The 12935-nt window shown below is 63.8% G+C and overlaps 2 protein-coding genes across 2 annotated transcripts; both read left to right on the top strand.

Moving 5' to 3' along the window:
* Nucleotides 1–2956: 2956 nt before the first annotated feature.
* FAM83E (family with sequence similarity 83 member E) lies at nucleotides 2957–12076 on the top strand. Its single transcript, XM_050928207.1, has 7 exons — nucleotides 2957–2996; nucleotides 3608–4829; nucleotides 5343–5510; nucleotides 5774–5898; nucleotides 9379–9682; nucleotides 9748–9904; nucleotides 11378–12076. The coding sequence occupies exons 2-7, from the start codon at nucleotides 4389–4391 to the stop codon at nucleotides 11941–11943; spliced, it is 1761 nt and encodes a 586-aa protein (XP_050784164.1). The 5' UTR covers nucleotides 2957–2996; nucleotides 3608–4388; the 3' UTR covers nucleotides 11944–12076.
* LOC127036559 (sperm acrosome membrane-associated protein 4-like) lies at nucleotides 7339–7704 on the top strand. Its single transcript, XM_050927589.1, has one exon. It carries the CDS (start codon nucleotides 7339–7341, stop codon nucleotides 7702–7704), a length of 366 nt encoding a protein of 121 aa, XP_050783546.1.
* Nucleotides 12077–12935: the final 859 nt, after the last annotated feature.

The following is a 12935-nucleotide window of genomic DNA, read 5'->3' as shown; positions in this document are numbered from 1 at the left end:
CTGCAGCGCCAGCAGATGAGTGCGGGGGCGTCGCTTTGCTGCTCTGTGCCTCGGTTTCCCCAAGCTGCAGGATAGGATTAATGAGCGTGACCTGCCGGGTAAGATGTACTGATTGGTTTGACGTGTACCGATGAAAAGCCCTTCCCAAGCTGTGGGGGGCGGGGAGTGTTTCCAGCATCTCCATCGGGGTGGGGGGGTGGGGGAAGGCTTTGCAAAATCTCCCACAATGCACTGGAAGGGCAGTGTGAAGGGGAACCAATTGTCCATCCCCCTCGCCCCCCAGGGGCCATGCCCGAGACAGAGCGTCCACGCCCTCGCCCGCCCTGCAGAAGCCCCTCTGCCCACTGAGCCAAAGACAGCATCTGCCCCCCCCCGCCCTCCAAGACAGATCACCCCCTCAACACAGGAATATTGGTGCTTACTGCCCCCCCCCATCCCTGGGGCATCTGTCCCATGCTCCTCCTCCCAGAGCATCTCAGCATCCTTCCCCCAAATCTCCCCCATGGGCTCAGCTTGATTTATCCACAGGCTGTTCCAGGCCCTGCCCATTGCTTGTGTAGGGGGGGAGCCAAACTGGAAGGGGGGCTTCAGGTGCCCCCCAGCCTCCCCTATGGGAGTTTGAGGAGGACAGGCCTGGGGGGGAGTCTATCTCATCTAGCTGACCCCCCCGGGAAGAGTCAGAGCTGAGGGGGGTGTTTTCCCACCAACCGTCTCTGCTATGTGGGGCAGCTCTGTCCGGGGGGGGGGGGGAGGTCTGAAGATCTGGGGGGGAAAGAGAGGCAGTGCCCCTCCCCCATGGTCATGGGGCAGGTTCAGGAGCTGGGAGTCCGAGGGGGGCAGCAGGGCTGTGTGTGGGGGCGGTGTGGATGGCGGGGCAGATGGGGAGGAAGCTGGGGCGCGGCTCTTTCCCCTGTAGCCATTGCCCCCCCCCAACAGGCGGCCATCTTTGCTGTGGGCAGCATGGCCTCAGATTTCCACCGTCCCCCTTTTAGGGAGCCAGTTCTAGAGAGACCCCCTCCGGCGCCCCATCTTGGCCCGGGCGGTTAGGTGCCAGGCAGGACCCTGTGGGTTGTTTCACTGGGGAACAGAATCTTGTGTTTCCCCCCCGGCGCTGTCCCGTTTGCTTGTGAGGAAGGCGGGACGAATCCTGTTTCCCTGGGCACAGTGGGACCAACCAACCGTGGGCAGATGTCTCCTTCCTCACAATGGCAAGTCCACCTTCCCCGTGGGTTCTGGGCCACCAGCAGCTCACTTTCTGCTCTCTCTCCTGCCGTTTGCTAGGCCAGCCCATAACCCCTGGGTTACTTATTGCTGCCTTGGGCGGTGGCTTCTTTTGTTTACAGTATTGCTGTGTAAGCATGGCATTTAATTGCTTCTTCCCTGTTGGTCAAAGCCCGGCTTCATTGAGCCTAAGCCCAGACGGGACCATTGGGATCACCTCGCCCGATGCAGGCCATAGGATTTCCCTGAAATAACTCCTGTGTGAACTAGAGCAGATCTTTTAGGGAAAGGGCCCGTCTTCATTTAAAAAATGGCCACCCATGGGGATTCCAGTGGTTAATTCTCCTCCCTAGGAACAATTCACACCTTCTTCCCAGTCGGGATGGGTTTGGCTTCAATGTCCAGCCGTAGGGTGGTGTCAGACTAGACTGAATCAGTGATTATCCCATTTCCCTTCCCCATGGAGGGGGGGGCTATACCCTCAGGCCCCTCTAACTCCTCCATCTCTCTGTGTGGCCAGGAGGCTGGACCCAGGCATGTGGAGCGGAGAATCTCTTGGGGGAGGGGGGAGAAACAAGCCACTGCCCCTTGGGAGCACAACCCCCCTGGCCCCAACACTCCTGCTAATGGCTGCACCTCCGGATTGAACTCCCCACCCTATGAGAGCAACTGCCCCTGAGTTGGGCTCCAGGCAGGCAGCCACGGGAGGGCACTGGAGTATCAGGGGAGGGGGGCCGAGGGTGAGTTTGGGGGCAGGGGGCCAGGCAGGCTTGGAGGAGGGGGGCCGGGCTGCACAGGGGGCAGGCTCAGGGGAGGGGGCTTGAGGGTGAGTTTCGGGGGACAGGCTTGGGGTTTGCAGGATCCCATGGCAGCCCAACCGGTCCGGCAGGTTTGTGTTATCTTGGCGCTGAGGCCCGGGGATTCCTGGTAACAACCATCCGGCTGCCAGGCCCTGTGCCCAGCCCCCGCCCAGATCCGGGATGCTGCCAGGCAGGCGCTGCCCCCTGCCCCAGCGGGATGGGGGATGATGGACCGGTTAGCCCCAGAGCAAACCTCCAGACCCCACACTCCGGCCCTGAACACCTCCTGCCCCATAGATACATATGGGGGGTGTGTGGCCGGGGCTAGGCTCTGCATCACCGGCTCTGAGAGGGCAGTGGGGGCTAGTGGGTAGAGCTGGGTGGGCTGGGAATCTGGACTCCTGGGTTCTCTCTGCAGGTCTGGGAGAGGAGTGTGGGCTAGTGGTCAGAGAAGGGTAGGCTGGGAGCTAGGACCTCTGGGTTCTCTTCCTGGCTCTGGGAGGGAAGTGGGGGCTAGTAGTTAGAGCAGGGGGCTGGGAGCCAGGACTCCTGGGTTCTCCCCCTGGCTCTGAGAGGGAAGTGGGGGCTAGTGGTTAGAGCAGGGGGGCTGGGAGCCAGAACTCCTGGGTTCCCTTCTGACTCTTTCCTGGCCTCCTTTGCAGAGCCCTGGAGGACCCTTGCTGCCAACTCAGATGCCACCTCAAGGTGAAGGGCCCCCGGCCCCATTCGTCACCTGGCTGCCAGCGGGCAGGGTGAGGGCCCAGCCGCCTTCCCCTTTACCTGGCAGCTCTGCCCCTCCCCGCATCGCCCCCCACCCCCGGCCACTTCCAAGGAAGTCCTGGGGCCAGCTCCAAGCCCTGCCTGGGGGGGTGGGGCGGGGCCGGCGGAGCCCAGGGGGAGGAGCGCAGCCTGGGGAATCATTAACAGCGACAGGGCAGCACGGAGGGAGGATATGAACCCGGATCCCTGGGACAGGTAGGTGTGGGCTGCAGTGGTTAGAGCTGGGTGGGCTGGGACTCAGGACTCCTGGGTCTAGGAGGGGAGTGGGGGCTAGTGGTTAGAGCAGGGGGGGCTGGGAGCCAGGACTCCTGGGTTCTCTCCTCGGTTCTTGGCAGGGAATGGGGGCCTTGGCCCCATTATGGCTCTTTCTTGCTGCTCTTCCCGTTCCTGGGTTTTATGAGATTAATCCCTGGCAGGGCCGGTTCTGTTTGTTTGCAGGAAACGATGCCCTGGTGATTAGTTTGTTCCTTGTTGGGAGCGTGGGGGGTGGGAAGAGGAGAGTCTATGGTCTATGATAGAACCCCAGCCCCCCGGCTCGAACCATTGGACCCCACTGCCCTCCCAGAGCCAGGGATAGAACCCAAGCATCCTGGCTTCCAGCACCCCCTCCCCACTCTAACCATTGCATCTCATGCCCTGAGCCCCATAACTCACGGAAATGGCGATGGGGAACCGAAAACACACCCCTTGAGCCTAATCTTATCGTGCCTTCCGCTGCCGTGCCTGGCCGTGACCAGGGTGGTGGGGAGTGTCTCTCTTCCCCAAAGCTGAGATCTTGCCCTGAGGCCTTGTCTCCCTCCCTCTAGGGCCTTCGACCGGCGGAGCCCCCCAGGGCAGGAACCCGATTGCCGAGGGCTGAGTCCCGGGGGCATTCACAAGCGCTAATTGGCTCAGGAGAGGTCCGTGCCAGCTGCCAGAACGACAGAGGCACCCATCTGTTTTAGATACTCCTCACTGTGGTATCTGGGGAAACTGAGGCACAGAGACCAGGGCCATAGTGCAGCAGGACCTTGAACCCAGGACTCCTAGCCCAGCCTGACAGCTGCCCCCCAGGCCAGACGGGGTCAGGTCCAGCTGTGAGGTGCCCCAGGACAGAGACACCTGGTGTGGGGGTGTTTCCCTGCAGATGTTGCTACCACCTAGGACCGCGCTGTCAGAGGTGCAGGGTGCTGCGCATGGGGGCTTGCGGCAAACCGAACGAGGATTAGGTGCCATGCCTTGGACAGGGGACGGGAAGGACTGACGACTGTGAGCTCTGTGTCAGGGCAGCACACGGCGTGACAGGGCCCCGATCTCGGTGACTCTGGGTCTGGGCAGTGCCCAGCCTGACGGGGCCCCAATCTCGGGGACTCTGGGTCTGGGCAGCGCCCAGCCTGTCGGGGCCCCGATCTCGGTGACTTTGTGTCTGGGCAGCGCCTGGCGCAGAGACAGAGGACTGACCATCTGACCACGTGGGCAGGGAGGTTGGCAGAGAGCAGGGTGTTTTGGGGAAGTGTCTGTGTGTGTATCTATTGTGTCTGTAGCTCTGATTGTGTGTGTGAGGGGGAGGGGTGCCCCCCAACCCCATCCCCATTCGCCACGGGGCCCATGGCGGCCTCCCAGCTGGACTGCCTGGAGGACACCCCCGCAGGGACCCCAGTGACTGAATCCAGCCCTGAATTCTTCTACTCGGAGGGGCAGCGGCTGGCTGTGGAGGCCCTGCTGGCCGGAGGGCAGTCGGCCTACGCGCAGCGCCTGGCGCAGGACAGGCTGCGCCCCTTCCTGTCCGACGACGAGCTCCGGCACCTGGCCGAGGCAGCCCGGGATGTCACAGAGCCAGTGGGGGAGTATGACGGGGATGCCGACGAGCTCAGCCTCAGCTACTGGCCCGGGTGCTCGGATGAGCCCATCCCCGAACTGGAGCTGGGCTGGCCCCTGGACGGGAACTGGAAGGGCATCACCCGTGCGGAGGTCTACACACACCCACCGGGGGACGGGGCCCCCAAGGTCAAGGAGCTGGTGCGCAGGAAAATTCAGCAGGCTGCCAAGGTAACGGGGAGCCAGGATGACTGGGTTCCATCCTCCGCTCTGGGAGGGGAGTGGTGTCTAGTGGTTAGAGCAACGGGGGCTGGTGGCCAGGACTCCTGGGTTCTATCCCTGGCTCTGGGAGGGGAGTGGTGTCTAGTGGTTAGAGCAACGGGGGCTGGTGGCCAGGACTCCTGGGTTCTATCCCTGGCTTTGGGAGGGGAGTGGGGTCTAGTGGTTAGAGCAGCGGAGGCTGGTGGCCAGGACTCCTGGGTTCTATCCCTGGCTTTGGGAGGGGAGTGGGGTCTAGTGGTTAGAGCAGGGGGTGGGAGCTAGGACTCCTGGGTTCTCTCCCCAGCTCTGGGAGGGGAGTGGGGTTAGACCTGTTGTTGGGAGTCCCAGAGGAATGATACCGAGTGCTGGGAGCCCAGCCTCCCCCTCTGCCCCACCAAGCCGGCCGGTCTCCGCCCTGGGGCCGGATGAGAGCCGGCGCCCCCTAGAGGGGATGTGTGCAGCTCTTTGTGGGGTGTTTCCCAGGTGGTTGCCATAGTGATGGACATCTTCACGGACCCCGATATCCTGCTGGACTTGCACGAGGCTGGCACGCGGCGTGGGGTCCCCGTCTACCTGATCCTGGGGGAGGAGCACCTGGCTGCCTTCCTCAGCATGGCAGAGGGCAGCTGCCTCAACGTGCGCTACATGGAGGTGAGGCCTGCCCCCCTGCAGCCAGCGCCCCCTAGTGCTGCCCTGGGGCAATGGGGCAAGCCCCGACTGCCAGGGGAGGGCGCCCCCTGCTGGGAAGGGATAAAAGTGGGGGGCGTGCTCCGTGGCTGGGATACAGAGATCTGGGGACGAGGAGGCATTTGGCTACGCTCAGGGACCCCAATCCCCTCTGGCTTTGGTTATCTGCCCTGGGGGTGGGGATCCCCCACCTCCTGATTTTGTGCATCCTCCCCTGCCCCCACCAGAACCTGCGGGTCCGGGTCATTGCGGGCTGCACCTTCTGGAGCCGACAGCGCAAACAGGTCACTGGGACCCTGAAGGAGAAATTCCTGCTGATCGACGGCGACACGGTGATAACGGGGAGCTACAGGTGAGGGGGGGGCATCGGGGATGAATGGGAGGGGAGAGCACCCCCAGCTGGGTCCCCCGATCCCTGCAGCACCAGGGGGGTTCCTTTAGCGTCTCCCATCTTCTCCCAGCCCAGAGGGCCTTCTCCATGCCAGCTGAGGGGTCCCCGTATAACCCAGAGGGGCCGCATCTCAGCACCAGGCCTTGGTCTCTGCAATTGGGTGTCAGTGCGGTGAGGGGGTTGTGTGAGGGAGATGGATCCAGCCGGCTGGGCAGCGAGGCTGAGAACATACTGAACTCAGTTCACAAGTGGCAAGAGAAGCTCTCGGTTTAAGCCATGTTGGGGTGCGCGGATCATACGGCGGGGGCCAAGAGACAGGGCAGCGTGGGTGCTGGCGGGTGTGTGTGTTGGGGGTGATATGCCACCCCTTTGTGCTTTGCAGAAGGGAGAGCGCCCCCTGGTGAGCCCCCTACTGGGGAGGAGTCAGCACCCCCACACTTCTGTAGGGGAATCCTGCAGAAGAGCGTGCGGAAGGGACCAGACCCCTAGATCCCGCAATGTGTTTGTGACAGTGTTGGGGGCTGAGATGGGGATAGAACCCGGGAGTCCTGGCTTCCAGCCCCCTCTGCTCTAACCACTAGACCCCACTCCCCTTCCAGAGCTGAGGAGAGAACCCAGGAGGCCTGGCTCCCAGCCCCCTCCACTCTAATCACTAGACGTCTCTAGCTGATGACTCCATCACTCCTCTCTCTGGGCTCCAGACCTCATGGTGACATCGCTCACTGTGACATCACCGCACGGTGATGACATCACTCACTGTGACATCACCAGGCTCTGGCTGGAATGGGCCAATGAGAATCTTGCTGCCTTATTGTGAGGTCATCGCTGCTGGGCTCCTCATTCTGGGCTTGGGGACTCGGGGCAGCACTGAGCTCTCTGCAGCGCCCACGGCTGGTAGCCCAGAGCGACCCACTTAGCAACAGACACGTTCGGAGGGGCTGGGAGTCCGGATCCGCCAGCCAGACCCTGGTTCTGAACTTGAGTCCTGGCGGCTCCCACCTGGTTCTGGAGTGACTGGATCCGAGCAATTGGGATCCAGCTCGTTCCCTGGTTCTGACATCGCTGGAGCCAGGAGATCTAGATCCAGACCCCGGTTCTGAAGTCACTGGAGCAGCCCAGATCCCAGACCCTAGTTCTGAGGTTGCTGGATCCAGGAGATCCAGATCCAGAGCCTGGTTCTGATGTCCTCGGTGCAGGGTGGATCCAGACTCCGGTTCTGAAGTCACTGGAGCAGGAGGGCTGGGACCTGGTTCTGACGTCCCCAGAGCGGCCTGGATCCAGACCCTGGTTCTGAAGTTTCTGGGGCAGGAGGGCTGGGACCTGGTTCTGACGTCCCCAGAGCGGCCCAGATCCCGACCCTGGTTCTGCCCTCCCCGTCTGTGCGATCCCCCCGCCGCTCCCATGCTGCCCCTGCTGGCGCTCTCTCTCCTGCTGGCACTGCCCGGCGCCAGCCCCAAGGAGTGCTTCTTCTGCGAGGTGACGTCCTCCCGCCACTGCCCTAGCACCCGTATGAGCTGTGCCCAGGATGAGGATTGCTTCGTGGGGCACGGGGCCGCCCTGGGCGTCTCCCTCATCCAGACCAAGGGCTGCACCCGGGCCATCCGTTGCGGCAAGGAGCACCCCGTCACCCACATGGGGGTGACCTACAGCCTGGTCACCGTGTGCTGCAAGGGCAGCCTGTGTAACGGGGCCGGCGCCCGCCTGCGAGGGCCCAGCCTGGGTCTGCAGCTGGCGCTGGGCATGGCCGTCCTGCTGCAGGCGCTGTGAGAGACTGGAGGGGGGCAGGGGTTGCGTGAAGAGGCGTTGGCGGAATAAAGCCCTGGCACAGGGTGACGGCTGGTGTGGTTGTCTCTGCGCCGAGCTGGGGGTCCTGGGGTCCCTGGTCCTGCCGGTTTTAGGGGAGCTGAGTGCCATGGGGATCCGGGTGAGGAGTCAGCAGGGTTGGGGTGGATTAAATGGGGTGCGGGGGGACAGGACAGCAGGAAGTGAGAACTGGGAATAGGACCCAGGCGTCCGGGCGTGAATGTAGAGTCATGCAGGAGGGATTGGAAACTGAGAATAGGACCCAGGCGTCCGGGGGTGCATGCAGAGTCATGGGGGATGGGAAGGGGAGCGGGGGGATGGCAAACTGGGACGGGACCCCAGGCGTCCGGGCATGCATGCAGAGTCTGGGGTCTGGGAAGGGGAGTGCGGGGGATGGCAACCTGGGAATGGAACCCAGGTGTCCAGGAGTGAATGTAAAGTCATGAAGGAGGGATTGGAAACTGAGAATAGGACCCAGGCGTCTAGGGGTGCATGCAGAGTCGGGCCTGCGAAGGGGAGTGCGGGGGATGGCAACCTGGGAATGGAACCCAGGCGTCCAGGAGTGAATGTAAAGTCATGCAGGAGGGATTGGAAACTCGGCATAGGACCCAGGCGTCCGGGGGTGCATGCAGAGTCATGGGGGATGGCAAACTGGGACGGGAACCCAGGCGTCCAGAGGTATACTTCCACCCCCACCTCATGTCTCATCCATGCCGCGTTGGTGCTTTGGGAGCAGGACCCGTCTTTGCATTGGCACAACAGAAATCGGCCCCAGGATCGGTGCCCACGAACCCCGGGATCCGGGCCCAATCCCAGCTGGGCCTGTGGCCACCCGCTTCCCTAAGTGCCCCCTGCCTCAGGTCTCAGCGCGTAGGGACGAGGGGAGCGGTCGCTGTGCCCCACCTGAACAGAGGGTCCCAGTAGGACCAGCCCCAGGCCCGTCCCAGAGGTGGTCGCCCCTCAGCGCTGGGCAGCGGGTGCAGTGGGTGCGATGTCGCTGTCCCCCCGCCCCCGAGTGGATGCTTTCCTGCAGGGAAGGTGCCGTTTGCCCCGGGGAGGAGCGTTCGGGTCCCCCCATTTCCCAGCGTTTAATTTTCCTTACGGACGTTTCCAGTTTTGTTGGTTCAGAACGTTTAATTTTTCTCGTTGTCTCCCTGCAACCCACTTGCCCCTCCCCCACCCCTGCACCCCACTCACCGTGCCCCCACCCCACTATCCTCTGGCCCCTCTTCCACCCCCCCTGCACCCCACTTGCCCATTCCATACCCCCTGCACCCTGCTCACCCCGCCCCCCACCCTGCTCTCCCATGGCCCCTCTCCCACCCCCTGAACCCCACTTGCCCATTCCATACCCCCTGCACCCTGCTACCCCCTACTTGCCCCTCCCCCACCCCCTGCACCCCACTCGCCCCGCCCCCACCCTGCTATCCTCTGGCCCCTGTCTCACCCCTCCTGCACCCCACTATCTCCTACGCCCCCTTCTCCACCCCCCATGCACCCACTGTCCTCACTTGCACCTCCCCCACTCCTCTATCTCCCATTCACCCCACTCCCCTCCCTGCCCTTGCACACCCCACTCTCCGCCTTCCCCCCCACTCGCTCCTGTACCCCACTATCCCCCCACCCCCCGTCCCGCAGCTTCACGTGGAGCGACGCCCGCCTAAGCCGCCAGCTGGTGACGCTGCTGACGGGTGAGATCGCCGGGGCCTTCGACCGCGAGTTCCGGACCCTCTACGCCGCCTCCCGCCCGCTGGCGCCCGCCCGGGCCCCCCGGCCCAGCCCCCCGGCCCTGCCCCGCGACGGCCGCCCCAACGGCCAACCCGCCCCCTACCGCAGCGAGCTGGGCGGTCTGCAGCTGGCCAAGGGCGCCCACCGGGTGGCCGAGCGCCGCTCCGTGGCCCCCCAGCCCGTGGCCAAGAGCCGGGCTGGGGAGTGGGAGCTGGTGCGGGTCGTCCGGGCCACGGCGGGCAACGATCTGCCCCGGCGCCTGGGCCCCGAGGGCCACAGCGCCCTGAGCGACGTGGATCGGGGTGGCCGGCCGGGGCGGCTGGCTGGCGCCGCGGGGCAGAGACCCAGCAAGTCCCTTTGGGACCTGAGCCGCCTCTCCCAGCTCTCCGGCTCCAGCGCCGGCCGCGACGGCCCCGAGTCGGGGGACGAGGCGAAGGTGAGCGGGCAGGGGCAGGCCAGGGAGGGGGCTGCGAGTCCTAGAGGGCAGGGCTGGGGCTTTGGGGGGGTCACTGTGTATCCTGGGGGGCAGGGCTGGGGATTTGGGGGGGTTTCACTGTGTATCCTGGGGGGCAGGGCTGGGGATTAGGGGGCTCTGTGTGTTGCAGGGGGGGCAGGGCTTTAGGATATGGGAGTCTCCTGTGTATTCTGGGGGGAAAGGCTTAGCATGTGGGGTCCCCTGTGATCCCAGAGGTCAGGGCTGGGGACTGAAGCCTCTGTATCCTGGGTCGCAGGACTGGAGATTTTTGGGGGGGGGGAGTTCACTGTATATCCTGGGGAGCAGGTCTAGGAATTAGGGGGCCCTGTGTATCCTGTGGGTCAGGACTGGGGATTTGGGGGGTTCACTGTATATACTTGGGGGACAGAGCTGGGGATTAGGGGGCTCTGTGTATCCTGGGTGGGGGCAGGGCTTTAGGATATGGGAATCTCCTGTGCATCCTGGGGGAAGGGCTTAGCATGTGGGGTCCCCTGTGTATCCCAGGGGGCAGGTTTGGGTTTTGGAGGGACTGTGTATCCCAGGGTGGGGACAGGGTTGGGGCCCGTGTATCCCAAGGTGGGAGCTGGGGATCAGGGCCCCTGTGTATCCCAGGGTGGGGGCAGACCTGGGGGCCCAGAGCTGGAGATTGTCCCCCCCCCATGCATCCCAGGCAGGGCTGGGGGTGGGGTGATGTCCCCCCCCTCCACGGCCCCCGTATCTCGGCTCCTGGCTGCACCCTGGGCCCTGCCTTAGTGCAACATCTCCTCCGCCCTGGGTCAATATTGACCCAGGCACTGCTCCTGGCTCTGCTCCACGGGGCCTTTGCCCTCCTTGGGTCAGCTGTGGGGCAGAGGGGGAGCAGCGCTGCTCTCCCAAGCCCTGACACCCCCTGAATTCCCAGCTGCATCTCCTTCCCGCCCCTCCTGTCTCTCCCTTTTCTCCTTCCCGCCCTCATTCCCTGGCTCTTTGCCATCCCCCCCCATTCTCCTTTGCTGCCATGGGGGTTGGGGGCAGCAGAGGGGGGATGGCACTGCAGGATCCTGCCCCCCCCCGAACCCTCTGTGCTGGGGGACCCTGGGGCAGGATGAAGAAATGCTGGAGTGGGTTGGGGGGGTCATGGCAGGGACCTCCAGGAAGATCGGGGGGAGGAATTCAGGGATGGGGGGGAGCAGGGACACATTTGGTGGGAAGATGGAGGGGTAAGAGGGTGGGGGCTGGGCTGGGGAGATGGGTTGGAGGGATTTTGGAGCTGCTGGAAGGGGCTGGGACATGGCAGGGGGAGAGGTTTGGGGGTCAGAGACTCTGGGGTGGGATGATGGAGGGCAGAGGATGCAGGGCTGTGGGGCAGGGGGGGAGACAGGCAGGGGTACAGGGGTGCTCCCAGCTGGCACTAACTCTCTCTTGGGGGGGCTAAACCCCATCCCTCCCCCCCAGGGCAAGCACAAGTGGGGCCTGCAGGACACGCCAGCCCGGGCCCTGATGAGGCGGAGGGGCGCACCCCCGGCCAGCGAGGAGCCCCGCCAGCCCCCCATCTTCCTGTCACCCGCCTACATGCCCCCATCGCAGGGCTACCAGGCCTTGGGCCGGCTGCAGGGGCAGCTCTACCATGGGCCTACGGCCCTGCCCCGCGTCTGGGGGCCCCCCCACGGCTACAGCAGGGACCGTCGCTATTGAACGGGCACCTACCAGTAGCGGCCGGCCAGGGATGGGGTGGGGATGAGACACCCCCCATCTCCCCAGGCTGCCCCCAACTGGGGCAGACCTGTAGGTTACACTGGATCCAGCGTGTGAGCAGGAGGGACATGTCCTGGTGGTGCTGGAGGAACCGGAGCCGGCGTGCGAGCAGGAGGGACACGTCCTGGTGGTGCTGGAGGAACCAGAGCCGGCGTGCGAGCAGGAGGGAGTTATCCTGGTGGTGCTGGAGGAACCAGAGCTGGCGTGCGAGCAGGAGGGAGTTATCCTGGTGGTGCTGGAGGAACCAGAGCTGGCGTCTGGGCTAAACTGGACTGTTTTAGGCCCGGGGTTTAACTGGGGTTGAAAAGCTGAGGCTGGGAAGTCACTGGAATCAACTCGGCCCTGGGAGCCACAGTACTGGTGTTACTGGGAGGAACTGGTGGGCCTGGAGAGGGCCAGGGCTCAGTAGTACGGATTACGCTGGGACACGAAACTGGGCGGTGGAGGATGATTTTGGGCAGCTCAGGGCACAGGGCTGGCAGGCACTGGGCATACCCCCCCTCCATGGAACTATTGGAGCTCGGGGGGGGGCAGTGCTGGGGGGTAGATTAAATTGGCATGACCTGGGAGCACAGATTTCCTCCCACACCTCAGGGATGAACTGAGCAGGGACCTGGCAGCTATGGGGGTGCTGGGGCATTACTGGGATGAACTGGGATTCCAGCGCCACACCAGAGGGCTGGGGAGCAGCGCTCTGAAGGAGCCGGAGCCCGAGCACCTGGGACAAGAATGGGTTTTAATGGGGTCTAGGGGTTAGAGCAGGAACGGGCTGGGAGCCAGGACTCCTGGGTTCTATCCCCGTGCTCAGGGAAGCGGGGATCTGGGAACCTGGGTTCTGTTGCCAGGTTGCACGCTGATGAGGGATGATAATTATGTACAAAACACCAGAACAAATGGTCTTTTCCAGTTGAAAGGGGGAGTTTTGTTTCCTTGCGGCGTTTACCCTCCACCTGCTGGTTTGGGACCCTGGAGCAGGGGCCCCATCAGGGCCTAGAGCCCCAGCTCCTGGAGTCATGAGACCCTTGTTGCATCTCCACTGCCAATTAACCAGGCACCTGTGGGTCTTGGGAGAAGAGAAACGTGACTGACCCTTGCTGGGGTCTGAGGGAACTTGAGTGAACTGCTCCCCACTGGGGAAATTCCCAGCCCCACTGCTCTGGGCCTCTGTGGGGCAGAAGGGAAAGAGCCCCTCACATTCCCTCATCAGACAAGCTGCAGGGCTGCCAACTGGAGGGGGGAGGAGACCCCCCTGCAGTGG

Source organism: Gopherus flavomarginatus, chromosome 18 (genome assembly GCF_025201925.1).
Source record: "Gopherus flavomarginatus isolate rGopFla2 chromosome 18, rGopFla2.mat.asm, whole genome shotgun sequence".
Lineage (NCBI taxonomy): Eukaryota > Metazoa > Chordata > Testudines > Testudinidae > Gopherus > Gopherus flavomarginatus.
The sequence above is the reverse complement of the archived record's forward strand: the minus strand, read 5'-3'. Positions and strand labels throughout refer to the sequence as shown.

Excerpts from the sequence above, each read along its gene's own strand:
- FAM83E (XM_050928207.1), top strand. The coding sequence starts at position 4,389 with ATGGCGGCCTCCCAGCTGGACTGCCTGGAGGACACCCCCGCAGGGACC. Across the intron at positions 4,830-5,342 it reads AAATTCAGCAGGCTGCCAAG|GTGGTTGCCATAGTGATGGA; the intron begins GTAACGGGGAGC and ends GGTGTTTCCCAG. Across the intron at positions 5,511-5,773 it reads TCAACGTGCGCTACATGGAG|AACCTGCGGGTCCGGGTCAT; the intron begins GTGAGGCCTGCC and ends TGCCCCCACCAG.
- LOC127036559 (XM_050927589.1), top strand. The coding sequence starts at position 7,339 with ATGCTGCCCCTGCTGGCGCTCTCTCTCCTGCTGGCACTGCCCGGCGCC.